Below are 27,113 nucleotides of genomic sequence, written 5' to 3'. Positions count from 1 at the left end.
ACAAACGGCAACAAAACTACTTTAATGGCAAGAAAAGTGTCAAATATTTCTTTCAATTAGGTATTTATGAAGGTTTGGTCGAGGTCATTCGGACATACGTAAGTTTTACATGCTAGGCAAGTAGGTATATTTTTTTCACTTGGTATTGATGAAGAACTTATGAAGAACACATGTTTTTCAGTCACTTTTTCAGTTTAAGTTATCTCATACATATAACTGCTTTAAAATCAAACAAATCTGTTTGAGCAATACCAGTAAAGTATTCTTCAAGAACGCAGCAGTTTAACAACTTTTCTTTCCCTGATCGCGTGCTGATAAAATTGACCAATGACGAGGCTTCTTGTTGGAGGCGTGTCGCGGATCTTTAACGCGCCCACGAGAGGCCCGGCAAAAGCCTTGTGCGGCAGTTTTACTGGAAAAAGTTGCCTGGTGGATTTTTCTTTATGGGCAAGTATCTTGTATATTCCATACTGTGTCATAGACAATCAAGGAAAACACAAAATAACGGTGGTGGGTATCGGTTTTAAAATACCAAATTTTTGTTTCCAGAGGAACTTCTCCACTTCGTCAGTCAGTTTATCAAACTTTGGCGACAAGCAAACCAGGTTAATTCTTTACAATTTAACAGCACAGAAACTTATACGATGTATTTTATCCTATGAACCGACTTCACAATCCTCTATGCCTTATTTTCTGTACTTAGTCGTTAACAGTGTCAATGTAACACAGAATATTGCAAACACATGAAGGTGGCAGCCTAATAAACAGCTCTCCGGAGGAATTTCGAGAAAAGCTTCTTGAAACAGGTGTGAACGTTTTTGCTGTGATAATAATACAAAATCAAAATACGAACAGAAATGAAGGACAATTTACTACTCAGTCATGCACGCTTTGGCATGATTACTAATATGACAAATATTTCCTTGTATTAAAACATTCACGACGATCTTACAGGCAACCGCCGGGCCTTCATCGTGTATGACGAAAATAAAAAAGGTCCAATATCATCGGATGCGAGGTTGGCCGACATCTGTTCTCATTTTCAACGTGATAAAGTCAACTATCGCGGACACGAATGCGTTTTTATGGAAATCGGAAAGCGCTCTAATGCGTTGATGGGCGCCTTTGTGTGGAGGACCAACAGGGGACAAGCCGTATGCCAGCTCTTGTGCTCGTTCGCATGATAATTATGTTCTGTATATTTTAGATACGGACAAAAAAGCAATTGTTTTTATGCAATTCTGAACATTTTAGCTGTGCCTTCTCAAAATGGTTTCTTTGTAAGCGCATGCCGATTTAAGATGGTGTAAAAGCTGTCCGTATTCGGATGAAACAGTTTAATTTGAACAAGCAAGCTAAATATGACCCCCTTTTACTGTTTCACATTATTATTTATCGTATTATCGTTCATTATTGACCGATCTAATGATGTTATATATTTCTGCAGTGTGGAGGTATTCGTATGTGGAATTACGCAAGCATGAAAGATTTTCTTACGGATGGTTTGAGACTTAGCACAGTAAGGCCGTTTCCAATAACCCAAGTAAAATTGGGCAAATAGTAGTTTATTGATCAAGATATGCAGCCTGATGCAAACACAACATTTCAATTTGTACACTAAAAATTTGTTACGTTTGATTAACAGCAGTCTTTGCAGGGCATGGGTCACAAATCGGCTCTTGCCGGTCTCTGGAGCGGAGGAGGTAAAGGTTTAATCCACGCGCCGCCCAACCATAAAGATCCGGACGCAAGAAAGAATATATTTCACGATTATGGCGAATTCCTGACGTCTATCGATGGTTGTTACAGTAAGAGCAGCAAAATTTACAATTCATATAACACAACATGAGGGTAATGGGACTGCGTTCCACACTATAATGTGCCGAGTAAACTTGTCATTGCGGTAAATAATCTTTCTTTGTGTTATGTATGTAACCCCGACCAAAAGTGGTTAATCCGGTCCAATTTATACGTTTTGATTTCAGTTGGAGCTGAGGACGTTGGTTTGACTCCCCGAGACCTTGACTGGGTTCACGACAAAACTAGATTCGTAACTTGCATCTCACCAAACTTGGGTTATTCTGCTGTTTTTTTCGTATATGGTCAAGTCCGTTGTGTTGTTACAAAGTGTTCTCAACTCATGCAGTGTCAGAGAGTCCTTATTGCGATATAAAGCATTTTGTTTCAATTTCCTGGTTTTAACTTTTCATGGTTGTTAGGTGGATCTGGGAATCCAAGCGGGCCGACTGGTCGTGGAGTCGTCAAAGCCATGGAGGCGGCGTTGGAGTTTCGAAATATGGGGAATTTAGAAGGAAAGAAGGTTGTCATCCAGGTAAACAAACATCTTACCACTGAAATAGTCAAACTTTCTGCCAAGTTCTGCATGTAGGTTTGCTCCACTAACAAGTCAGTCAAATAAGCTACAAGTAAACCATGGTTATTTTATAAACGAAGTTTTATAAAATACACGCTTATAAATACATTGTAGACTTTTCATACGTTGAAAAAATGCAATAAACAAAATTTGATTCATTTCTTCCAGGGTGCCGGTAACGTGGCCACATTCATTATTGACGAACTGATCGATAAAAAAGCGGGAAAGATCGTCGCCAGCGAATGTGACGAGGAACAATATCAGAAAGCAGCAAAAAAATACAGCAAAAACGTACAAACAAATGTTAATTAGTGTAGTGTTCATTTTCTCATTATGAAGACGTTTTGCAGAACCAAGTTATCATCGTGAAAGCTGACCGTGAAGACTCGAGCATTTTGTTTGAACCGTGCGACATACTATCGCCTTGTGCACTTGGTGGCGTAAGTGCAGATAAAGCTTTTTGAAATCCTGTCTTAAGAACTAATTATTAAAAACACGCAATTCCTATTTTCTTGGCATATTGGAAAAGATTTATTAATTTTTAAAATCATTAAAATAGTCACCACCAGCTGCACTGATGAGACCTTTTAGGTCGAAACAGTGGCCATCTGTATGCAGCTTATACACAATTCATATTATTGGCTCCACATTGCTTATTAAAATCTAAGTTTATGTTAGTTTTTAGGCCAAATTTATTTTTAATTGTCATTTATTCTCTCTGGCATATAAACGATGGAAACGTTCTCGACATATTGGGGAATACCCTTAGTCAACTTTATGCCATAATATCTCTAGCACCATATAGTGGACATGCATTTGCACATTATTAAGTAAAATGTTGATTTTTTGTGTGTGTTTTTTTCGAGTCACATAATGGCTTTGGTGTATTTATATTAACTAAGGTGCAAAATAATTGGAGTTTATAACTTTGAAAATGAAAGCCAAAGCTAAAATGCTGTTATTCATTAGTAAACGTTTCGAACACTAACTGCGTTCATCATCAGTACTACAATGAGTGCATGCAAGAAAAGCCCGACGCTCATTGTAGTACTGATGATGAACGCAGTTAGTGTTCGAAACGTTTACTAATGAATAACAGCATTTTAGCTTTGACTTTTATTTTCTATATTAACTAAAATGATATATTTTTGCTCAATTTTATCTTAATTTTAACTTGATTAAATGCCCTACCCTCTATTTCAAAAGCACATTTTACGTTTTGCATCTTCAAATTGCTTTCTTTAGATCTTGAACGAAAACACAATTGACAAAATTCAAGCAGCAATTGTGTGTGGTGCAGCCAACAACCAACTTGCCAAGCCGGAGGACAACGAAGCTTTGGACCGCAAGGGCATCACATACGTTGTTGACTTTGCTGCGAACAGGATGGGGATAGTGAACTGCGCAAATGAAGCTTACGGCTACGTCAAAAACGATCCTTACATTGAGCAACACCTTGGGAATGATTGGAAGAACTCCGTAAGAGTGTAATGTGGTTATAATCCCAGCGCATTGTAAAAATAGTGACGAACATTTTAGGAAGAAAAACAGTTACTTTTACAACGTAATGTAAATTATTCAAACGTTTAAAATCCTAAAATGACGAATTCGATTCTTATGAGATCAATATCATTTTATGCTGTTTTGTTTTTCTTTGGACGACCAATATAGGTCATTTTCGTCTAGACAGTGGGCAAACAGTCCGATAGTATCCCTTATCCGAACACTGCTCATTTACGGTAGCAGCAGTCTATATAAACTCTATTTATTATAAACAGGTTAGTTCATGAACTAAAACATCAACAGACACTGTTTGTCCACTTCGAACTTCCATGGAACATTAACCACCCTGTAGATTTTTTACAATTTCCGACCCGTGTGTGGAAAAGTTTGAGTTAATCCAACCTTATTTATGCCCAGGTTTACCAAATAGTCCAGCATATCTTGGAAAGCTCGCGCCGACAAGGAATTACTTCAGTTCAGGCCGCCGAGCAACTTGCTGAAAGTTTGAGTAAAGAAAACCACCCAGTTTGGAACCATCGGTCTCTTGACATCATTCGTTCGCTGGTCCAGTCCGACTGGCACAAACGCGGCTAAAATTTTTATTAGGAATTGTCCTGTATATTATTAGGAAATTGCACCAATACATAATCATATTATAGCTTATATTGTATCATTCTTTTGTTTAACGACTTTATAACGACCATTCCCTTATGACAAAAAATTTTCTCATTTAATGGCTAGAAGTGAGTTTCTTTGAAATTAAAGACTGGAAGAAGATAAACAAGACGCGAGGCAAGAAAAAGTTTGGCCATTCTTAATATAGACGACGTATAAACTCCATTTCACCCTTCCCGTTCTGATTGAAAATTGTGATGTTTTACCAAATAAAAACTGTTTGTTTATCTGTTTTTTTTTGCTTCATTTTTCAGGTTTCTTGGAAGAATAAACAAAATTAACAATTACAAGCAGGTTTTAGCATAATTTCGGTTTTGCTTTACGTGCGCTTTGGGTTTGCATTTATTCAATTCGCTGCATCGAATTACAAACTTACTTATGTTTCGTACCAGAAACTGCGCATAATATCCGCATAGATTCGATGTACAAATGCAAAATGAAGTTGAAACCCTTTTGCATTTTTAGTCCTATTTCACGTACAGCGTTGCTTGTGATCTGAGCACGCTTTCCCAACATGGCAGCTATACGTTGTGAGAAAAACAACAGATGGGGAATGATGACGTATAACCCAGCTGACATGCGATAAGCTGTCAGCCGACGTAAAACAATCGCAAATGCAAGCACAAAACCAACATTGGGTTATATTTAGGGGCAACGCCTCCCTGGCGCAGGTGCTACATTTCTCGCAGAATAAAGGTCGCGCCGTTATATGTACAGAGGTGAAACAAAGGTTATCCGGTTAGCGCTTATGGTTTGTTGCACAATGAGAATTTGCCATGTAACCTTAAAGTAGGAAAAAAGGCCACGTAGTGGAAAAGAGTTGAATTGTTATGATGCTTACTTCAGCGCTTGAAACAACGAAACATAGTGGAAACGGATAGTACATATGCTTTGGGCTAAAATAATCACAATATAGAAACGCCCCAACCCCAAACCATGCTTCGTTTGTCACGATTACGAAAAAGCAACTTACGATGTTTGTTTGCTCCCCCTGGTCTGCAGCATTGTCTGCACTCCATTCTCGTTGCGCATGACTGGTTTAAAATATTTATAGCACTTCTAAAATAACTTGGATAAGTTCAACATCTTCCGACCAACATGGTAAGGTAAAAATATACAGTTGGGACTGCAACAAAGCCAATGGAATGTTTTGATTAATATGGTTGTTGAAAAAATAGTTGGTGTAATTAACAAAACGCTATAATTTCAGGCGCCAGGCCAGGCGTCCGTGTTATTGGTGGAACTGCTGTGGAAGACCTTAGCAGAGCACCGTGGCAGGCATCTCTTCAGCGTTTTGGAAGCCACTTCTGTGGGGGTTCGATGAAAACCACGTGCATGTCTGTCTGTCACTGCCAATAAGTACATTTTATTGTCGAGCAGTCACGTGTTTCAGTAGGAATAGATGGAGTTTGTTCTCTTTGCTATCAATGGAGTAAAAGTTGTAACTGGCACCCAACAAAAAAGGGCAGGCAACGTCATTCACCGCGTTCACATATAATTACGACTACAACACCTTTACTATCGACTACGGTTATGCTATTGTCGTTGTGGAGTAAGTCTTTTGGGAAAATAATTTGCCTATACCCTTTGAAATATGAATATGTGCAAACAGAATGTGAAAAAAGAATTGGGACAGAAAAAAATATTCCCAGTATCTTATGTAATTAATGCGCAAAACATATTTTGCAAATAAATAAAGTTTATGTGATCCAAAAATCTTCGTGAATGGTAATTGATATAATTTTAAAAAACTCATTGACTTTGAGAAAAGACGGTTGTTTGCCCAGAACGTCTCCTAGCACCGTAGCTAAGCACTTCTGTTGTGTAGGTGTAACCCAGCGTGAGAATTTGATAAATAAAACTAAACTGTAAACTGATCTATCTTCATGTGGAAAACTGGTGAATATCTATGTTAAGCTTTTGGACAACTACACACGCATGAGACCCAAATCCAAAAACTGGAGCAACTTGTGGCCGATAAAAGTTACGCGTAACCAATGGACAAACCAGAATTCACCGAAAGTAACTGAATGTTGCATTATTGCGTATGCTGTTTTTCTTTCAATTGTTTCACAGTATTCAACTACACTTACTGTCAACAACGTAACCTATGAGTTTTTGGTATCTGTAAATCAAATTACTGTTAAGTAATTAAATAATTCTGTGAATAACACTAAAAATCTGTTTGAATAAAAATATCTTATTTGGAGTTTTCCAATAATTTGTTACGATGCGTAATTAGGCTCAACTTTTCACGTATTTTTGCGAGGCGATAGAATTGATGCAATATTTTTCCAGTATTTTAAACAGCCATGTATCTTGCAAACTGGCCGTATGTCAGATATTTTGCCAAATAAGTTCGATTGAAAGCTGAAAAACGGCGTTTGCAACGGAACATTTCACAAGAGCTACTTTGGGCAGTGCGGTCAGGCTTTAAGTGGCCTGTCGTAACTCATAACCTCACAGTACGACTGGCTGCGATTCTACAACAAACGGCAATTCTCCATGAAGAACCTTTGTGGTTTTATCCCATCTCGTGCCATATTTTCTGTGAATTGGTCATCTACGTAGTACGCATGATTGATTTTGATTTGATTTATTGGTTACATCACTATGCTTCTTTTAGCACTTTAGATGTTGGAATTGGTCTGGATCCAGCCGTAGACGGCGGAGTTCTTGGAGAACACAGTCGGTCTGGTAGTGGCGCAACCGTTCAATCCCCACGAGACGTTACCGACCAACTTCCAGGTTCCGTTGTCATTCACAGCCAATGGGCCACCAGAATCTCCCTTTCACAAAAGTTGGAACAGTTAGATAAAACGGAAAAGTTGGAGCATGAATCAAAACACCGTAAATTGTTTACACTTAATAAAAACAAATTTATTAGTGATACGAATATTGGGCTTGTGCTTACGTTGCATCCACCAGCTTCGTTCGCAATTACAGCGCACACCATTTGATTAGTGATGCTACCAGGCCAGGAAAGTTTGCAACTTTCAGGACTGACAATTGCAAGCATTGCTACTTGGAGTTGATTGGGAAGTGAGTTGGAGCTGCCGTCAGTCAATCCCCATCCAGTAATCTGGGCCGGGGTTCCGCCTGTATATTCTAATGTAGCCACCTCAATGGCATTCACCTGCAGGTACAACGATATATTAAGTATTAAATGAAAAAACTTCAAAATAGCTTACAAAATAGATTTATGATAGCAAATAGGTCTGTTTTTACACTTATCATATGTTTTATCCACTAAATTAGCTTTACTGAAGCTTCCCCAAATCGTTATGGCAACACTTGACGTTTCAGGTTTTTTTCATGTTTAGCCCCGAAAAACATTGGCCAATATTTAATCTGCTCAACAAACTTGAGTAGGTGTGAAAATAGCAAAAGAAGATAATGTACTGGTTTGGACTCGAAAACGCCATCTCATGATGCAATTGCCACACTTGTTGCGTTTACATCCAACGTTAGTGACGAAGTTGTGACATGAGTGACAACTAAGATGCACATAATATCACAGAGTCACAGTGATAATGTTTCAACGTAGGAAATCCATTTCTACGTACACCATTGCTGAGGTCCATTGCCGAATCCACAGTGACAATAGCATAATCGTAGTTGATGGTACGGCTGCTGTAGTTGGGGTGGCATTTGAATTCGGTCGCTGAACGTTCCTGTCCTCCTTGTGCCCAGTAAATGGTTCCAGTGATAACCTGTACATAACTGGAAGCAAAAGAGAACCAATTTTATGTATTCCTACTGAATCACATCTTAAAAACAAAATTTACTTGTCGTATTGGCAGTGGCATGCGGACATGACGTGGATACTATCGATGACTGAAGCGCCACAAAAGTGGCTTCCAAAACGCTGAAGAGATGCCTGCCACGGTGCTGTGCTGAGGTCGTCCACTGCAGAGCCACCAATGACACGATCCTCGGGCCTGGCGCCTAAAATTATATAAAATGTCAATAGCGTTTTCAAAATTACACCAAACTATTGCTTAAGGAAACAGATTAATCAAAGCCCCACAATAGATTTACCTTAGCAAGCTGCATTTTATCATGTAACGTGTGATAAATAGTTTAATGTTATACTTAAAGCAAATCCGTACAGTTATTTCTTACCTGCCGCCAAAAGAAGAAGTGCGAATGCTACGAACATCGTCAATTGCTTTTTCGTGATTGTCACAAATGAGCATGGTTTGGTACTGGGGCGCATCCATAATATATACATTTTAGCTAACAGCATTTGCAGCCGTTCCCACCATGTTTTGTTCGTTCAGGTGCAGAAGTAAGTTCGTTCAAGTTGATTATAACATCTGAACTCTTTCCCACGACGTGGCTGTAGCAGTCAACGTCTACACAGCGATGCTTTACAACTAAAGAAAGATTTTATGGCTCTGCTAATGTCTTTGCAAGCGTACATCTAGCGCAAAATCCACGTAATTAACTTTGCTCATTCCTGTTGTGGCGTGTGTATTGCCATCACTGTCCTTAAATGTGGTACACCCGACAGGTGTATTTTATTCTTTTTTTTATAAGTTGCAAATTGAAATGCATTTGCTCTATATTATTCTGAAACATTTTGTCGTGAAACGCCACCAAACCGGGTCTGGAAATTATTTCAAATTCTTCTGGAAAAAAGCATAAGTGCTAGTCGGAAAAGAAATACCTCTGAAAATATAAGAAACATCACACGTGATGCCCTTCGTCTCACCTCTACACAACTGCGCGACCTTGTAGGAAATGTACCACCTGCGCCTGCTGACGGTAGCTCCAAAATAACCCATTGTTGATTCTGCACTTTTCAGTTACGTAGGATGTGCCTTTGACAAAAATAGCTAATTTGATGACGTGTACAGCCCAATTTCCTAATAATATTCGGCAATTTGTTAAATTACGGTTTACTGCGTTTGTGTCAGTCGGACTGGACCAGCGAACGAATCATGTCAATATCGCAATGGTTCCAAATTTGGGAGTTTTCTTTGCTCGAACTTTCAATAAGTTCCTCGGCGGCCTGAACTGAAGTAACCCCTTTTCGCGGGCCTACCAAAATGTGTTGAACGATTTGGCAAACCTGGGCATGAAACAGAGTTGGCATTGGTTTCACACCGAAGTCTCCGGAGTCTCGCTTCAGGGGTAGGCGGCGGTCCATCTCCGCTATTCGGTCTATATATTCTAGACCTAGTACGGATATTTGGTCCGTATATCCACCATTTGGCACTTTACCTCTACGTATAGCATCTGGATAAATTGGCCTGCGGCTTGTTGCTGAATTGCCACGAACAGATTTGTTAAATTTGACTAATGTGGTGATTTATATGAAAACACTTAAATAAAAACTGTTTTGTTGCAACACAAAATTTATTATTTAATAAATTATTCCTCAATATGCTGAAAACTGTGTGTATTACGAGTTAGAGAAAAATACAACAACTTACAGATAAAAGCCTCAAAATCAATCAAGCGTATAATGATGCGTAACTATAGAAGCCATTTCGTCTGCAAGAAAGCGATTCTGCAAATTTTGTCTGCAATTACATAAAACCGTTTCCTGTCCCCCCTGCAATTGTTTTTGGTTATATTTTGGTAAAGTTGTCAGAAAAGCTAGGGTTGTTTTCAGGTAAACTTGTGACACAAGTTGCAAAACAGACTTATAGTGAATCAAAATATGAAATCTTATGATTCACAGTCAAGTAGTATACTCCGAGTTTGTTTGAGGAATGTTTGTCGATTGTTCTCTCATTGACTTAGGATCCTAAAACTTTAAAAATTACACTTGAAATTTGTGCAGTTTTGCTTAAAACTTCCATTTGCACGGACACCAACTATCTTACGTGCACACATACATTTCAAACAAGCAAGAAATAGTTGGATAATTAATCCTTTTCCACAATTATGTACTTTCCTGCAACTGCTTTAGTCTTACTTTCTCTGCAAATACATTTAAATCATATTGAATTTTCACGTTGGATAACATAAAAAAATTGTAATAAAACTAAAATTTCCTACTCGTGGATTGTTTCGCCTGACTCATTACCAGAAGGTGAATATTCAAATTTCGTATCTTCAGACAAACATCGATGGATTCCTCATGAATTTCATCCAAATATAAAACATAGTTTTTTTAATTCCTCAGTAAAATTTTTACCAACCTGACAGGAGAAGTCCATGCAAAACGTACCTTCAATTTTGTTTATTATGGAGAGGAACAGGCGGCAGAAATTGAGATTTGTTCCACAACCCTTATGACAAAGTAAGTGTGTGGCAACCGAAGTACAGTGGACACAAAGGTATGCAAATTACGAGAAAAGCCGGTTTCGGTTGTGGTCTGGTTGGTCCCATGGCATAAGGTTATTCTTGTCAATCTCGGGGTTGGTATGCGCAAAATGTAATTGTGTATGGGATGTTTTGTTGTGTTGCAAGACCAGAAAGAACTTTAATGTGCGAACCGTTTACACTTGCAGTGCGAAAAGATTTGAATACATTTCTGAATTTGTTGGTGACAAGTCTGGGAATGTAAACTTAAATTTGGTTGGAGTTGACAACGTTAACGCAAAAAATACCCTTCAGTTTATCCGCAGTTACCTTGCAAGTAAAATGTACAAGAATATAAAATTCTGTGTCGGGAATTGAGCCAGTAACATGCGGTTGTCCTCATTGTTCGCCAACTATCTCCTGCACTTTTATCACAGACACGCTTTCAGTGACTTCACCTTCACTTATTGACTTACAATCACGTTCCAATAAACAACTTATAAATATTCATAACTAGATAAGACACTACAGACTTGTACGTAAAATAAAGTTTCCTTTTTCCTCCGACAAATGGTGATTCTTCTCGAAGATATCACTTCACAATGGCGCCTAACTCGATATAACCGTTATGATGTCCCTGCCATTTTATTTCTGCATTGTTTATTTGCGTAAGTTTTGCACAAAATACACACGATTTTAATTTTGATTTGATTTATTGGTTACATCACTTATGCTTCAATTAGCACTTTAGATGTTGGAATTGCTCTGGATCCAGCTGTAGACGGCGGAGTTCTTGGAGAACACAGTCGGTCTGGTAGTGGCGCAACCGTTCAATCCCCACGAGACGTTACCGACCAACTTCCAGGTTCCGTTGTCATTCACAGCCAATGGGCCACCAGAATCTCCCTTAACAAAAATTGGAACAGTTAGAAAAAATGCTGCCACTATGAACCAAAACACCGTAATTAGTTTAAACTTTATTAAAACAATTATATTTGCGTCCCGAATATTGGGCAAGTGCTTACGTTACATCCACCAGCTTCGTTCGCAATTCCAGCGCACACCATTTGATCGGTGATGCTACCAGGCCAGGAAAGTTTGCAACTTGCAGGACTGACAATTTCAAGCATTGCTACTTGGAGTTGAGTAGGGAGTGTGTTGGCGCTGCCGTCAGTCAATCCCCAGCCAGTAATCTGGGCCGGGGTTCCGCCTGGATAATCTGATGTTGCCACCACAATGGACTGGACCTGTATCAATGATGATTTTCAGAGACGCTTGTTACAGGCATCATGACTAGCAACGTGACTACACAATACTGCTTTAAAACAATGCACATGAGATTAAATAACCAAGTGCTATTTTTGCCAACTTACGAAAAACGCGTAGATATTATAACTTACATTGGAATTCATAGTTATTTGTGACCCTACGGTGACAACCGCATAATCGTAGTCGATGGTACGGCTATTGTAGCTGCCGTGGCAGGTGAATGAATTTGCTGAATGTTCCTCTCCTCCTTGTGCCCAGTTAAGGGTGCCAGTGATGACTTTCACACCGCTTTGAACAAAGATAAACAACCTTGCGTACAACATGTCAAAGACAAATTTTACCTGTTGTATTGGCAGTGACAGGCGGTCATAACATGCAATGAATCGATGACGGAGGCCCCACAGAAATGGCTTCCGAAACGCTGAAGAGATGCCTGCCACGGTGCAGTGCTAGTGGAGGTCACTTCTGTACCGCCAATGACACGATCCTCGGGCCTGGCGCCTAAATTATTTGATATGTCAATACTGACGTGGTTTCTTGTTGTCAAAACTTTCAATCATACACGACTATACATGATAAGCGGTGAGATTCATAAACATTCAACATTGAAAGATTTTTATTAGAGCATTTAGCTTATTGGGCGTGAGTCAGGTTGATTGTCTTAGAGTGACGTGCTGATTTATGTTCTGTATAAATCAATTCAAAACAATCAAAACTTTTTTAAGCTGAAACCATCCCAAATAACGCCAGGAACAAGCAATGCATTATTCCTATTTTTGTATCGCGTTGCACGGATAATCAGGAAATATCAACACAACAAGTCTTACCTGCCGCCAAAAGAAGTAAAGCGAATGCTACAAACATTTTTGTGGTTTTCAGTTTCTTGACAGTAAAATATCAAGTGTAACTTGGTTTGGAGTGGTTGCTCTTTTATAGAATTCGGTCCCAACAGAAGGGTCAGATGTAATCGTTCTCACTAACGTTGCAGAAACACGTGAATGCCATATGTTTGTTTTCTCTCGATCCACGTGATGACCAGTGGGAAATAACACATATGGCCTTTCAACTGGGTTAGCCCTTTAATAGGGGTTAAAGGGCATCGCGGCTGGCGCTGTATTGTTTTCAATGTTTTGCCTTAAACAAGTTGTTCTCAACGGGGGTACGTAAACCCCTAAATACTCATGACATATGATTGATACAAAAGCATATCGCGACGTCCTCCCTGTAGGTTTAAATGTTAACAGGAGAAAGCTTTTCAATAAACCTGTTGGGATGTGCAACTTCTCTACCGTCATGTAAAGCACTCCTCATCAGGTTGACAACCACAGCTTCACACAAATCGTTCTTCGCTGCAAAGAGCAAAGAGCAATGTTCGATTTTCGATTTTGTCTTTATTAGTGACATTGCAAATTGCACCACAAACAATCACCATGAAGCAAAATACGCTTAGCCTTGAAATACGATATAGATAATATTTAGACAGACCTAATTGATATCAGAATCACCAAAGTCTTATGGGCAACAAAGTCTTGGTATCTCATTTTTCGACAAGTTATTAGAAAAAAAGTAAGTTGTCGTTATGAACCTGGTTTTTGTGATATACATATTTTATACATGTTCTTTATCAATAAAATGACAATACGATTTCGTTGTTTTTTCTGTTTCTGACTCAAAAGTTTTTCCGCTTAACTATGATCTTGCCAGATTTGTTTGTGTTTTTCACGTTTTTGATAATCTGCAGCAGCTGACAAGATGTGCAATAATGTGCAGTCCTTAATGAGGATCACAATAAACGATAACTTTGTTATTTATTCTCTTTAAAGTTGTTGGTTTTGTTTATCGCACATATTGTTTCTATCATTGGGTTCAAATTTCCTCACGCTTTTTGCAATGTATTCGTATTTGTTTCACCTTTGTCACCTTTTATTTTTACGCTCGAGCAGTCGTGTTTGCGTGGCAGACTAACCTGATTGGTTAGGATACTGGCGGCCGAAATAATCAGTGGCAAACTTTAAAGTTCTCTTGTGGTGGCGCGGAGTGAAGACCGATTGGTTGTTGTGCGCTGTGGTCTCATATACATAGAGAGACTTATTGTTGGACGATGAAGTGCAGTACGGTTGTATTTAAGGCATAACGCGATATATCCCAGGATAGCCTACGTGCCCAGGATAGCCTGGGTTCAAACACCGGTGTGGTCAAAAAACGAAAAAAAACGTTGTTTTCAATTGCGCTGTTATTTTGATTGCCTTGTAAATGTAGCCAAGAGAAGCCTTTGGTCGCACGGCTCCAGGTGTTAGCCACAGATCGCCAGTGCAAGGTAACTTGGGCGTTTACCGTATTGGGGTTGGCGACACTGCTTATAATCGCCGAAAGAATTAATTTCGGTTATATATCAAAATTTCCGGTATTTTAGTCGTTTCCTTACCTACAAATAAAATATTCCCTTAGCGGGAGTTAATCCAGTGAGATTTAAACGCTTACCGTTACCAGGGAGGACATTCCTCAGCATTTGTGGTTGGCTGTGCATAGAATTCGCCTCAAGCTCGCAAGACCGAATCAATTTTTAAAGGTTGAAAATAATTTTTATTTAGCAAAGTAAATTTGAATTTTGGGTCGTTTTTCTCGTCGAAAATTACCATGTTTTTTTCGAAAGTTATGCGCCAAAGAAATTTTACAACGCAGAGCGTGTTTTGTCCAGACTTAACTTCGCACATGGTTGTACTGAAAACGTTTGCGTCTTTTAATGGCCATACTTCTAAATTCGATATTTAAAGTTGATGAGCATTCCATTAATCCCTGATTGATTTGTGTTGTGTTCTTGGGCGCACGATGTGCATAGCGTGAACAAATCATGACCGCGATCCAACCACAAAACATTGGATCCATTCATATTTAGCAATTGATATTTATCATAACTGAAATAGCCTGCCAATGGACCTTCGTGTTAAATTGGTGTCAGAGTGTTTTTTTTTTGGTGAAATGTTCTTCTTGTTATATATATATATAGAGGGACTACGCCGAAGAAAAACGCATGAATGGAAATTGTTTCGTTGCAAAATTCTCTCAATAGACTCTCTATATAATTCCTGTTTTGGGGCTAAACTCCATCCAAAGTAAATAAAACCGTTAGAAAAGACAAAAAAATACTGGTTTAAATCTTTATTACTTTGATGATAAAGACATCGTATTTAAGGGAGGTAGGCAATTCCGCTGATCCAATCGTAAACAGCAGCATTCTTGGAGAAAACAGTCGGGTTTGCGGTAGAGCATCCGTTCAATCCCCATGAGACGTTACCGACCAACATCCAGGTTCCATTGTCATTCACAGCCAATGGGCCACCGGAGTCTCCCTGTATGGAAAATACATGATTGTGCTCAGCCTGAAAACCAACGGGAAACAGACCAACAAAACACGAGGGAATGTAATGTATCAAGCAGTGTCTTGCCTTTACGATAAAAGTATCATAATAATTGGAAAAATATTTACACTTATTACAGAGAAAAGAAAACAATTGCAGTAAGGATTCTGGTTACATCGAAGCACAAAATTTACTGCTTGTGTCTTTCGTGTTTTTATTTTGTTCGTGGCACAAATTTTACTTACGTTGCATCCACCAGCGTTGTTTTCGACGTATGCGCATTGCATTTGATCCTTGATCATCAATGTGCCCCAAATACTCTGGCAAGTACCTTGGCTGACCAAGTTAAGGGTTGCCTGTTGGAGGTATCTCGGAAGAGTGTTGCTGCTACCGTCGGTAAGTCCCCAACCTGTAAGCAGAGCTGGTGTTCCTGCAGGGTAATCTTGGGTTGGTACAGTGATAACCTCAACCTGTAAAGTACTTTTATAAAAATCTCTACGTAGGTAACAGAAACAAGATTAAACTTAGGTGAAGTTGAGGGCACAGTTACTAAAGTGTTTCAGTCACTAAAGAGACCGAAATAGTCGTAAAACTTGTATTTTGCACATCAAATAGACCTACCACTCCGTCCTCCAAAGTCAGTGACGATTGCAGGGTAATGATGGCATAGTCGTAGTTGGTTGACGGGAAGCTGGTGTAGCTCGAGTGACAGACAAATGTGTTAGCCGCAATTGATGAGCTGGTATCTTGCAAGTCTACGGTTCCGGTAATAACGTCGACAAAACTGTGAGCGAAATCATTTAATTTTTAAAGATATATTAAATGTTATGTCTACAGTATAACGTACCTGTTATGACAATGGCAAGCGGTCATGATGTTAATGGAACTGATGACGGAGCCGCCACAGAAGTGGCTTCCGAAACGCTGAAGAGACGCCTGCCATGGTGCAGTGCTAGTGGAGGTCACGGCGGTTCCACCGATAACCTTGTCAGGTCTTGCGCCTGCAAAATATCCAAAAGATTGTTTATGTAATAACCCTAAAAAAGTTTCGGAGAAACAGATTGATGCGAGCTTTGAGTTTCAAAAAAATTTAAACTTAGAAAATGGTGCAAACCTATTCCAGAAAGACTTACCTGAGGCCAAAAGAAGAAGAGCGAATGCTACGAACATCGTTGTAGTTTTCAGTTTCTTGAATGTCAAATATCAAGTGAAGATTGGTTTGAGAGCTTGTTCTTATATACTTTTCGGCCCCAACAGCAGGATCTGTTCTTGCCGTTCCCACTAACTTTGCAGGAACACGTCACTGTCACCTGCTAGTTTTCTCTCGAACCACGTCATGACTTGAGGAAAATAACGCACATGGCTTAGAGGCGCCATGACTTACGTTGTACTGTTTATAGCCACTGCCTTTTACAAATCGTAGTTTCGTGCAAAGCGCGATGTTACGTACATTGCCGAGGTATTTCTTGTCAAAAAACAAGCTCAGTGATACTGTTCCTCGTAACATTGTTCTCGAACTAAATTGTGGTGAAAGTGACGTAATTGTTGAAATAATGTTCTGTTGCCACAATGCGATCTGTTCTACACAAATCGCCGCTTGTCTGTGTCTCTGACCAAGGGTGCATTAGGTCTCAAAATCTCTATTCATGGTCGGCCTCACGTCCAATAGAAGACCTATTATCGTTATTCATGTCCACTGGGTTTGGAGTATTGCGTTCGAATTCTTGCCTGGAAAAGGTCGCGGGCATGAATTGTGCTTGGCGTACGATTTTTGTAAGTGTTATAATCGGTAGTGGTGCCTCACAGTTCTGATTTGTTAGAATATGGTGGTCCTTGGAATGTATTTAAGTTATAATACGTACTAATTTGCACAGACTTTTTGCGTTAACGCAACTTAACTTCAGGTGTCTGTTGTACACTCCTTATCTCTATTGATCTTCGTATCGTTTAATGTCAATATGACATCACTTCGTAAGTAAACCCAGTTTGTGTATTTGCGATGAACCAGCTACCTCGTAGACTTGAAGAACGTTATATCCATATGTTCTGTAAAACACTGGTTATCGAACTTGTTTGGGTCCCGGCACACTAAATCATCTGAATTCGTTAGCTGAACACCAAACATAGAATTCACGTTTTTTAAAGCCAAATCAAAACAGCTCTGCATGGAATAAAACAGAATAAACATCCTTTCAGGGAAATCCTTTCAATGTATACTATTTTCGTTGAAAAGAAGATTTTTAGGCGATTTTATGCATGGGTCAGTATTGCTATATCAAGTATGTATGTGTCGCCGTATGTGGTGGGAAGCATAACATGTTCTAAGCCGTTACAAGTCGCTAACGTAATTGAGATTGCCAAAAGTAAAAAACGGTATAAACGTGGCTTACACGATACCTGTTGTTTCTGATTGGTTTGTCAGGAGTATCCAGTCCATCAGATTTATCAGCAAGGAGGTCAGATTAATGGTTCTGATGTAGGAAAAATCGTGATGTAGGTGTCAACCGAATTCTTGCGAACGAGCAAAGCGCGTATAACTTGTGAATTCTATACTGTACGTCTCTGCTGTGACGCAATGGATTGGCGCGCTGAACTCCAGATGTTCGGGGTTCAAGTCCAGGCTTGTCTTTGTTATTTATAAGGCACTAACACAAAAAGCCATGTCGCTTACTTTGTAGGCAAAATGCTTTAATTGCACATGACAGGTTTGGCATCTGAGCTGTGAATTACCAGTGGACAGACGTTGTATTAATATCGAAACTTGCGTTTTTTAAAAATACGGCATGGGTTAATCTCCCCTTCTCACTACGCTGAACTGGGATTCTTGCCTTTTATGCCGAATATTACAGATGGCCACTGTTTAGACCTAAAAGGTCTGATAAGTGCAGCTGGTGTGACTATCAGATAACTTTGCTGACCAAACGGCCAAGCAAAGACTTCCACTTTGTGGTGACTAAACAATTCATATTATTGGCTCCACATATGCTTATCATATGGAAATTATTTTGTTTTAAAATTCTTTTGATAGACTCTCTACATAATTTCTATGTTGTGAATCTAAACACTTCCTGGACTCTAGATAAATAAATTCGTATGGAAACACCACAGATCACTGGTTTAAATCTTTATTTTTTGATGGTCTAGACATCGTGTTTAGATGCTGGCGTTTTGGGAGATCCAAGAGTAAACAGCAGCATTCTTGGAGAAAACAGTCGGGTTTGCGGTAGAGCATCCGTTCAATCCCCATGAGACGTTTCCAACCAACATCCAGGTTCCATTGTCATTCACAGCCAATGGGCCACCGGAGTCTCCCTGTATGGAAAATACATGATTGTGCTCAGCCTGAAAACCAACGGGAAACAGACCAACAAAACACGAGGGAATGTAATGTATCAAGGAGTGTCTTGCCTTTACGATAAAAGGATCACAATAATTGGAAAAATATTTACACTTATTACAGAGAACAAACAACTGCAGTAAGGATTCTGGTTACATCGAAGCACAAAATTTACTGCTTGTGTCTTTCGTGTTTATATTTTGTTCGTGGCACAAATTTTACTTACGTTGCATCCACCAGCGTTGTTTTCGACGTATGCGCATTGCATTTGATCCTTGATCATCAATGTGCCCCAAATACTCTGGCAAGTACCTTGGCTGACCAAGTTAAGGGTTGCCTGTTGGAGGTATCTCGGAAGAGTGTTGCTGCTACCGTCGGTAAGTCCCCAACCTGTAAGCAGAGCTGGTGTTCCTGCAGGGTAATCTTGGGTTGGTACAGTGATAGCCTCAACCTGTAAAGTACTTTTATAAAAATCTCTACGTAGGTAACAGAAACAAGATTAAACTGAGTTAAAGATGAGTACACAGTTACTAAAGTGTTTCAGTCACTAAAGAGACCGAAATAGTCGTAAAACCTGTATTTTGCACATCAAATACACCTACCACTCCGTCCTCCAAAGTCAGTGACGATTGCAGGGTAATGATGGCGTAGTCGTAGTTGGTTGATGGGAAGCTGGTGTAGCTCGAGTGACAGACAAATGTGTTAGCCGCAATTGATGAGCTGGTATCTTGCAAGTCTACGGTTCCGGTAATAACGTTGACAAAACTGTGAGCGAAATCATTTAATTTTTAAAGATATATTAAATGTTATGTCTACAGTATAACGTACCTGTTTTGACAATGGCAAGCGGTCATAATGTTAGTGGAACTGATGACGGAGCCGCCACAGAAGTGGCTTCCGAAACGCTGAAGAGACGCCTGCCATGGTGCAGTGCTAGTGGAGGTCACGGCGGTTCCACCGATAACCTTGTCAGGTCTTGCGCCTGCAAAATATCCAAAAGATTGTTTATGTAATAACCTTAAAAAAGTTTTGGAGAAACAGATTGATGCGAGCTTTGAGTTTCAAAGAAATTTAAACTTAGAAATTGGTGCAAACCTATTCCAGAAAGACTTACCTGAGGCCAAAAGAAGAAGAGCGAATGCTACGAACATCGTTGTAGTTTTCAGTTTCTTGAATGTCAAATATCAAGTGAGGATTGGTTTAAGGGGTTGCTCTTTTATATTATTCGTCCCCAACAGCAGGATCTGTTTTGGCCGTTCCCACTAACTTTGCAGGAACACGTCACTGTCACCTGCTAGATTTCTCTCGGACCGCGTTATGGCCAGTGGGAAATACCACACATGGCTTAGAGGCGCCATGGCTTGCGTTGTACTGTTTATGGCCACTGCCTTTAACAAATCGTAGTTTCGTGGAAACTCGATGTTTTTTGTCGAGATGTACACACGCAATGCTTGTAAAAAAACAGCTCCGTGATATACTGTTCCTCGTATTTACAAACTTGCTTTACGAAAACGAAAGGGTCGGTTAGCATAGAAACTATATTGGGAATATAACTAGGCTTAGCTTTGCTCCTCTGGGTGATATATGCCGTTCTGATTTTGTCATGGCAATGAACTAAATGTTGGTAAAAGTGACGTAATTGTTGAAAGAAAGTTCTGTTTGGCACAATGCGATCTTTAATGGTTCTATACAAATCGCCACATGTCTGTGTATCTGACCAATGTTGCATTAGGTCTCGACATCTCCATTAACGGTCGGCCTCATTTCATGCTCACTGGGTTTGAAATAATGCGTTCGAATACTGGCCTCGAAAAAAGTCGCAGGTATGAATTGTGCTTGGCGTACGATTTTTGCACGACTTATAAACGGTAGTGGTCCCACACAGTTCTTATTTATTAGAATGTGGTTGTCCTTGGAACGTATTAAGTGATCATACGTACTAATTTGCACAGACTTTTGCGTCAAGGTAAATTAATTTCTTGTTTCTGTTGTACACTCCTTATCTCTATTGATCCTCATACCGTTTAATGTTTATATGACATCACTTCGTGAGTATACCCAGTTTGTGTATTTGCGATCAATTCTCTAAAACACTGGTTATCGAACTTGTTTGGGTCACGGCACACTCAATCATCTGAATTCGTTAGCTAAACACTAAACATAGAAGTCACGTTTTTTGAAGCCAAATCAAAACAGCTCTGCATGGAATAAAACAGAATAAACATCCTTTCAGGGAAATCCTTTCCATGTACTATTTTCGTTGAAAAGAAGGTTTTTAGGCGATTTTATGTATGGATCAGTATTGCTATATCAAGTATGTATTTGTCGCCGTATGTGGTGGGAAGCATAACATGTTCTAAGCCGTTACAAGTCGCTAACGTAATTGAGATTGCCAAAAGTAAAAACAGGTCAAACGTGGCTTACACGATACCTGTTTCTGATTGGTTTGTCAGGAGTATCTAGTCCATCATATTTGTCAGCAATTAAGTCAGATTGATGGTCCTGATGTAGGAAAAATCGTTATGTGGGCGTTAACCGAATCAATTCTTGCGAACGAGCAAAGCGCGTATAACTTGTGAATTCTATATTGTATACTTCTCTTTGTTTGAGTCCCAACATATCTTTGTTATTTATAAGGCACTAACATAAAAAGACTTGTCGCGCCATCATCTTATCGCAATCTGGCGGTTACTATAGTATCGCCATCTTATAAGTAATAGTGTTACTGCCTTGTAAACAATTAGGAAAATCGCAAAAAATGTGTGGTGTGCTTGTGCAAGGTCGCTCATTGGATGCTGCCAAATATTTAACCACGGGACGTTATCAAAATATAAATTAGTAGTTGGTAAATTTTGTGGCATTTGCCGTGTTTGGTAAATGCCTAAATTGCACACGATAGGTTTGGCATCTGCAAGAGCTATGAATTACCAGTGGACAGACGTTGTATTAATATCGAAACTTGCGGTTTTTAGAAACACGGCATGGGTTAATCTCCACTCCTAAATACACCAGTGGTTCATATGTAACTTCACTAATACAGCATACCTCACTCGACCATTAACGCTTTTGAATGTTATTTTTTGGTTTTGCTCCAGTGACCTGACCTGTAACACATATTGCAGAAGTAATTTTAGCACTCAAGGTTCACGCCCTCATACGTAGGCTATGGCAGGAAAGTTGCGCAAGATTTACAATAAACTCCGCACGTCGCATCGTTGTGCGAATAAAACCATATGGTTCACGGGTCAGATGTTTTTATCGGTAAATGTTCCCACTACCCTAGAAACGCTTGCCCAATGGGAACACAAACACCTGCTATGTTCGTGTACCTAACTTATTATAAACCTCTCAAAATAGATATCAGCAATGGAGAAAAAGCATTTTTGTGACCTATGCTATTGTTTAGTTTGCCTTGTCTTGAATATATCTAAAATAGTTTGCCTTGTCTAAAATATATCGCTACATCGTTGAAAACCATGATGAAATTGTGAGCTAAGATTTTTGTTTTTGAAAAAGCTTGAATAAATAAAAAAATGAAATTCAAAACATGCACAACATGTGTTTTTCCACGACATGTATAAACATACATTATCAATTACTTGAACATAAAAATTTTTTTTGTTGCTCTCTCTACTGGTACAAATTGGTTATCATGCAATGTTATAATAAACCGTGTGAGGTGCTATAGTTTTCTTCTATTTTATGTCATGCTGACCACGGAAGAAAAAATCCTGACTTTGAAACCTGTAGCGCTGCACATTTTTATACGGATACTGCCAATAATTTAAAAAGGTTTTGAATCATTTGATACTGCGATGTTTAGCAAGTTTTCTGCGTCTGGTGCTGTTGTATTATTAGCTGGTTTAAACAGTTTATTGTATTTATGTAATTAGGCAAATTTGATAGTGCTAAGGTTCTGCACATTTTATTATGCTTTACAATTTCGTCAATAGCAATGAATCATACTGAGGTTAAATGACAGTCTGGTAATATTATGTCTTTTGTTGTGTCGTATTGGTCATGCGTGACGCATCTTACCCACAATACAACCCAACATCCGGGACAGCAATTAAATTAGCCAATCAAAACTATTTCTTAGAACGATTGAGCAAGATCGTTTTGATTCGTTTGTTTGTCTGATCTGATGTTTTCTGAACTTTTGCAATTTGAAGTCAACTGTATTACAAACAATTTGTATGCTCTCGATGTAGTAGCACCACGGGGGCAACCACATATTCGCGTAAGGACAATTTTTATGTGTGATTGCAGTTTGTACTTATGCTTCTTGCAATTTTATAAATCTGTATAACGTTAAGTAGCCTATAGCCTATATACGTAACAACGTAAGTAATAAAAATAATATTCTTGTTTCAAGGTATTGAAGCACACTTTGAATTCATCCAACTGATTTGAATTTTCTATTGAAACCGACAATCTCATCAAACCAGAAGTTGTTTTGCCAGACTGGGTATCTTGTCATAAAGGCATGACAGTAAGAAAAATGGGAAAGACAGGTAGGCGCTACAGAAGTCGTGAAGATTATGATGATTCCAAAATAAGTCACAAGAGGAGGCGTATTGAAAAATACGATGAATACGGTGATGATCGCTACAGCCTTGCTAAACAATATGGAGAATCTTTTACATGGGACAAACACAGTTACAGGTGTGTAAGCCACAAACACTGTTTATGGTTCTTTTGGAAATGTAGTGGTCATTTTTTTCAGCAGTAGTGGACGCAGTTCACGTAAACACATGCGCAATGGAAATGAGGTGTTGTATTCAAGAAATGAAAACTCATATTCAAGCAAAAGGGATCAATCAGGTAGCATAAAGCGAAGGCGAAGCCATCACAGACGCCGACACCATAGATCTAAGACTTCTTCCGCATCGGTGAGTTCCCTCTCTTAACAAGTGGTACTTTTTCGGCTTTGATTCAGGTCAAATACCATCCTCACTCGTCTGAGTGACAAAAAAACCTGGTTGCATTTTTGTTTGATTTGTTTACAAACCTTTGAGATGGTTTGATCTTTTGCTTTCACCTACTGAATTCATCCTTGTAATTTTTTAAAGCATGCCAGTTAGTGAGGTAAGTAATCCGGTTACTTTCGCTGGATATGGGCTCAGTTTGATATTCCATTGTCTAGGATTACACATTGCGATTGTTTCTATCTAACTGATTCCGGCTATTTGTGCTAAAAATAATCGTTTTGTTTTGTTAACGTGCTACAATGTTTGTTGTGGTTATTATTCCACATATACCTACGATTGGCCAAATGCTGGGCTTTCGATTTCAATCTTCCCTGTGTCGATGGAAAACTCTTTCCCATACACACATGCACGGCTGTTGTCATGAAAAACAGAGAGATCGACATAGAAACAAGAATGGTGTCAGGGCAAAGAGTGTTGAAGATGACGAGGAAGGTCATCTCATTTATCGGCATGGCGACTGGCTACAAGCGAGATGTACTAAGAAGATTTGCGTAGCTTCAGTAAAAGCGTTCACGCTGTCATCAGGAATAGTTCACTTACCCTAAGTGTGGAAGTAAATTAATTGCAATCATGGCATTAAATCATTCTTTGGTTATGACTGTCTGTAACCTGAAGTGAACTATTCCTGAATTATATAAAACTGGGTGGCTCGTTCAAGCTACTTCGAGCCTTTGATCTCTGTAGATTTGGCATGCATGTTAAAAATCCCAGTTTTTACTGTGCTCTATGCAATGTGCTTTTGGGGGTATATTATTCTCTCATACCACTCTGCTAGTCAAAACATTTATTTTCTTTAATTGCTAGTGCAAAAAAAAAAGAATGCCGGCGTTGTATCAGTGTTTTAAACCCAAGTTGCTAAGAACATTGCCTAATTTTTGCACTCTGGTTTTTGTGTAGATGAGATTTTGTCAACCCTTGGTGAAGGAACCTTTGGGAAAGTTTTACTCTGTGTGGATCACCAAAGGTATATACATCAACCGAATATCGAGCTTTTTTAGCTCAGTGTAAAAACTTCTTTTCCGCAGAGATCAACAAAAGGTAGCATTGAAGGTTATCAAAAATATTGAGAAGTACAGAGATGCCGCATTTCTTGAAATAAATGTTCTAAAAAAGCTGCAAGAGAAGGATCCAGAAGGAAAATAGTAAGTCAATGTATTCAATGGTGTTGATAGTTATATCAACACCATTGATCCAGAAGCAAATATATAGAATAAATTGTGTTTTTTTTATAGCCTGTGTGTTACCATGGTGGATTGGTTCAATTTTCATGGTCATATTTGTATTGCCTTTGAACTATTGGGCCTAAGCACATACGATTTTCAGGTAAGCCTTTTTTTTGCTAAGTTTTACGTTTAATGCATGACAATGTCTTTATACAGAAAGATAATCATTACCTCCCCTATCCTTTGGAACAAGTGCGACACATGGCCTTTCAGCTAATTTGGGCCGTGAAGTGTAAGTTACCTTTGTGTGATTTCTCTGCATTTTGTGTTGCAATTTCTGTTTCAATTCAGTTCTTCATGACAACCATATCACACATACTGACCTAAAGCCAGAGAATATTCTCTTTGTTGACTCATCCTGTGAAACAAGTTTTAATCAACACAAAAGAAGAGATGAGCGTCATCTCCGCTGTTCTGATATTAGGCTTATCGACTTTGGTTCAGCAACTTTTGACAATGAACACCACAGTACAGTAGTCTCCACAAGGCATTACAGGGCTCCAGAAGTTGTGTTAGGTATGAGTTTCCTTGACAGTGCAAAATGTGCAAGTAAACCACTTAATAAATATGTCTACCAAAATTGGCATTTCCTTAGAACTTGGGTGGAACCAGTCCTGTGATGTGTGGTCTATTGGATGCATCATCTTTGAGTTTTACATGGGCATTACCATGTTTCAAACCCATGATAACAGAGAGCATCTTGCGATGATGGAGAGGATCCTCGGACCAATCCCTGGCAGGATTATCAAAAAGTCGCGCAAGCAAAAGTACTTTTACCACAATCGACTTGACTGGGATGAGCACTCCTCAGCTGGAAGATATGTCAAGGAAAACTGCAAGCCTCTCATGGTAACAATTGCTAGCACATAATAAATTGGAAGACAATTCTTACGCATATCAACTTGTAAATTATCTAATGTCTACCTTTCTTGCAGCGGTATATACAGCGAAAAGACCACCCTGAGCACATCAAACTTATTGATCTGATTGCAAGAATGTTGGAATACGATCCTGCCAAACGCACTACCCTTGCAGAGGCAATCAATCATCCATTTTTTGATGCTCTGCCACCTGAAAAGCATTTTCTTGCACCCTCAAGTGCTCAAAAACAGTATTATGCTACAAATTTTAGAACTTGCGATGGCCAAACAGTTCCTCACAACAATGTGATGCGGTGATGTTGAAGAAATGGTCAACATATAGTCAATTTAAACCAATACTGCCAGTTCTGTTGAACACTGTCGGTTTGGATGGGCACTACTTAATTGGCGTGAGAATGTTATGATATTATGAGGTTGCAAATAAATTTTGTATGAGAGTAAATGGTTTCTACAAAAAAAACTTGTTTTTGTGATACGGTTTATGGTCATTGGACGAAGTAGTTAAAAGGTACCACTGTTATGGGCACGCAAGAAAAATTGGGGCCTGGATCATTCATTCCCAGTTGTGGCAGCCTGAAGGCGCTGCATGGCTTGTCAATAACGTTTTGGTCATCAAAGCAGGTCATGCTTGCAATGGTACAACCACCTTGTTTAGGCTGCCAAAAATGTAAGTTGGTTTTGCGAAAAAATGAATCACAAAAACCTCATCCAATTTGCAATTTAATGTTGGCCCCAACCCTTTTCTACGCAATGGCAAAAAAATTTTTTGGCACAGGAAAGTTGCTTTGGTTGCCCCCTGGGACTGTTTTTGCTATCCTATATGACATAAGATCCTCCTGGAGGCTCCTCAGATCCTTGCTGTGTTTTGTCTGATGCAGCTGCAATCATTTTTTTTTTCTCTTAAAATAGTACCAGTAGATCTTCATGGGTCACCGACCACAGGAATTGTTGTGGACAAACAAGAAAATCACTTAGTATAGGTTGATGGCCTTCAAAACTTGAATTTACGGATTTATTACTGATATGGGGCCTTTAGTGCTAAATACACAAGGGGCTAAAGTGTCGTGAAACTATGTATAAATTACACAAATTATCTTGCTTACAGATTTTTATAAATAATTAAAATCACATTGAAAGTTCATGTGATGGTTTTGGTCACTTTAAAACAAGGTATGTAAATAAAAGACACTATTTTCAGTTCTCGCGACCATTCTAACCTAACAGGCTACAAATTGACCTTTAC

General features: G+C 39.0%; 6 protein-coding genes across 7 annotated transcripts; 2 read left to right on the top strand and 4 right to left on the bottom strand.

Annotated features, from left to right (window-relative positions):
* Positions 1-188: 188 nt before the first annotated feature.
* On the top strand, positions 189-4,785 carry LOC145899009 (leucine dehydrogenase-like). Its single transcript, XM_082987718.1, has 12 exons — positions 189-447; positions 550-605; positions 730-806; positions 955-1,154; positions 1,448-1,519; positions 1,658-1,808; positions 1,986-2,075; positions 2,220-2,332; positions 2,543-2,665; positions 2,725-2,814; positions 3,620-3,853; positions 4,295-4,785. The coding sequence occupies exons 1-12, from the start codon at positions 328-330 to the stop codon at positions 4,469-4,471; spliced, it is 1,503 nt and encodes a 500-aa protein (XP_082843844.1). The 5' UTR covers positions 189-327; the 3' UTR covers positions 4,472-4,785.
* A 2,397-nt stretch (positions 4,786-7,182) lies between these two features.
* Positions 7,183-8,746, bottom strand: LOC145897998 (trypsin alpha-like). Its single transcript, XM_082986452.1, has 5 exons — positions 8,678-8,746; positions 8,341-8,500; positions 8,119-8,275; positions 7,467-7,688; positions 7,183-7,341 (listed from the first exon to the last, which is right to left on the bottom strand). The coding sequence occupies exons 1-5, from the start codon at positions 8,712-8,714 to the stop codon at positions 7,183-7,185; spliced, it is 735 nt and encodes a 244-aa protein (XP_082842578.1). The 5' UTR covers positions 8,715-8,746.
* Positions 8,747-11,557: 2,811 nt separating this feature from the next.
* On the bottom strand, positions 11,558-12,943 carry LOC145897997 (trypsin epsilon-like). Its single transcript, XM_082986451.1, has 5 exons — positions 12,907-12,943; positions 12,421-12,580; positions 12,211-12,367; positions 11,836-12,057; positions 11,558-11,716 (listed from the first exon to the last, which is right to left on the bottom strand). Exons 1-5 carry the CDS (start codon positions 12,941-12,943, stop codon positions 11,558-11,560), a joined length of 735 nt encoding a protein of 244 aa, XP_082842577.1.
* Positions 12,944-15,267: 2,324 nt separating this feature from the next.
* Positions 15,268-16,627, bottom strand: LOC145897996 (chymotrypsinogen A-like). The gene is made up of 5 exons (XM_082986450.1): positions 16,572-16,627; positions 16,286-16,439; positions 16,060-16,222; positions 15,684-15,908; positions 15,268-15,429 (listed from the first exon to the last, which is right to left on the bottom strand). The coding sequence occupies exons 1-5, from the start codon at positions 16,606-16,608 to the stop codon at positions 15,268-15,270; spliced, it is 741 nt and encodes a 246-aa protein (XP_082842576.1). The 5' UTR covers positions 16,609-16,627.
* A 1,964-nt stretch (positions 16,628-18,591) lies between these two features.
* On the bottom strand, positions 18,592-19,926 carry LOC145897995 (chymotrypsinogen A-like). Its single transcript, XM_082986448.1, has 5 exons — positions 19,890-19,926; positions 19,604-19,757; positions 19,378-19,540; positions 19,002-19,226; positions 18,592-18,750 (listed from the first exon to the last, which is right to left on the bottom strand). Exons 1-5 carry the CDS (start codon positions 19,924-19,926, stop codon positions 18,592-18,594), a joined length of 738 nt encoding a protein of 245 aa, XP_082842574.1.
* Positions 19,927-22,866: 2,940 nt separating this feature from the next.
* On the top strand, positions 22,867-26,312 carry LOC145899575 (dual specificity protein kinase CLK2-like). Of its 2 annotated transcripts, none has more exons than XM_082988423.1 (11): positions 22,867-23,015; positions 23,151-23,440; positions 23,505-23,667; positions 24,138-24,240; positions 24,664-24,730; positions 24,792-24,908; positions 24,999-25,089; positions 25,146-25,221; positions 25,281-25,505; positions 25,585-25,838; positions 25,925-26,312. In XM_082988423.1, the coding sequence occupies exons 2-11, from the start codon at positions 23,262-23,264 to the stop codon at positions 26,165-26,167; spliced, it is 1,518 nt and encodes a 505-aa protein (XP_082844549.1). In that variant the 5' UTR covers positions 22,867-23,015; positions 23,151-23,261; the 3' UTR covers positions 26,168-26,312. The 2 variants fall into 2 exon arrangements, with proteins under 2 accessions (XP_082844549.1, XP_082844548.1); XM_082988422.1 differs by having other exon boundaries at positions 23,502-23,667.
* Positions 26,313-27,113: the final 801 nt, after the last annotated feature.

This window comes from Ascidia mentula, chromosome 4 (assembly GCF_947561715.1).
Source record: "Ascidia mentula chromosome 4, kaAscMent1.1, whole genome shotgun sequence".
NCBI classification, from domain to species: domain Eukaryota; kingdom Metazoa; phylum Chordata; class Ascidiacea; order Phlebobranchia; family Ascidiidae; genus Ascidia; species Ascidia mentula.
This window is presented reverse-complemented; position numbering and strand designations above follow the sequence as displayed.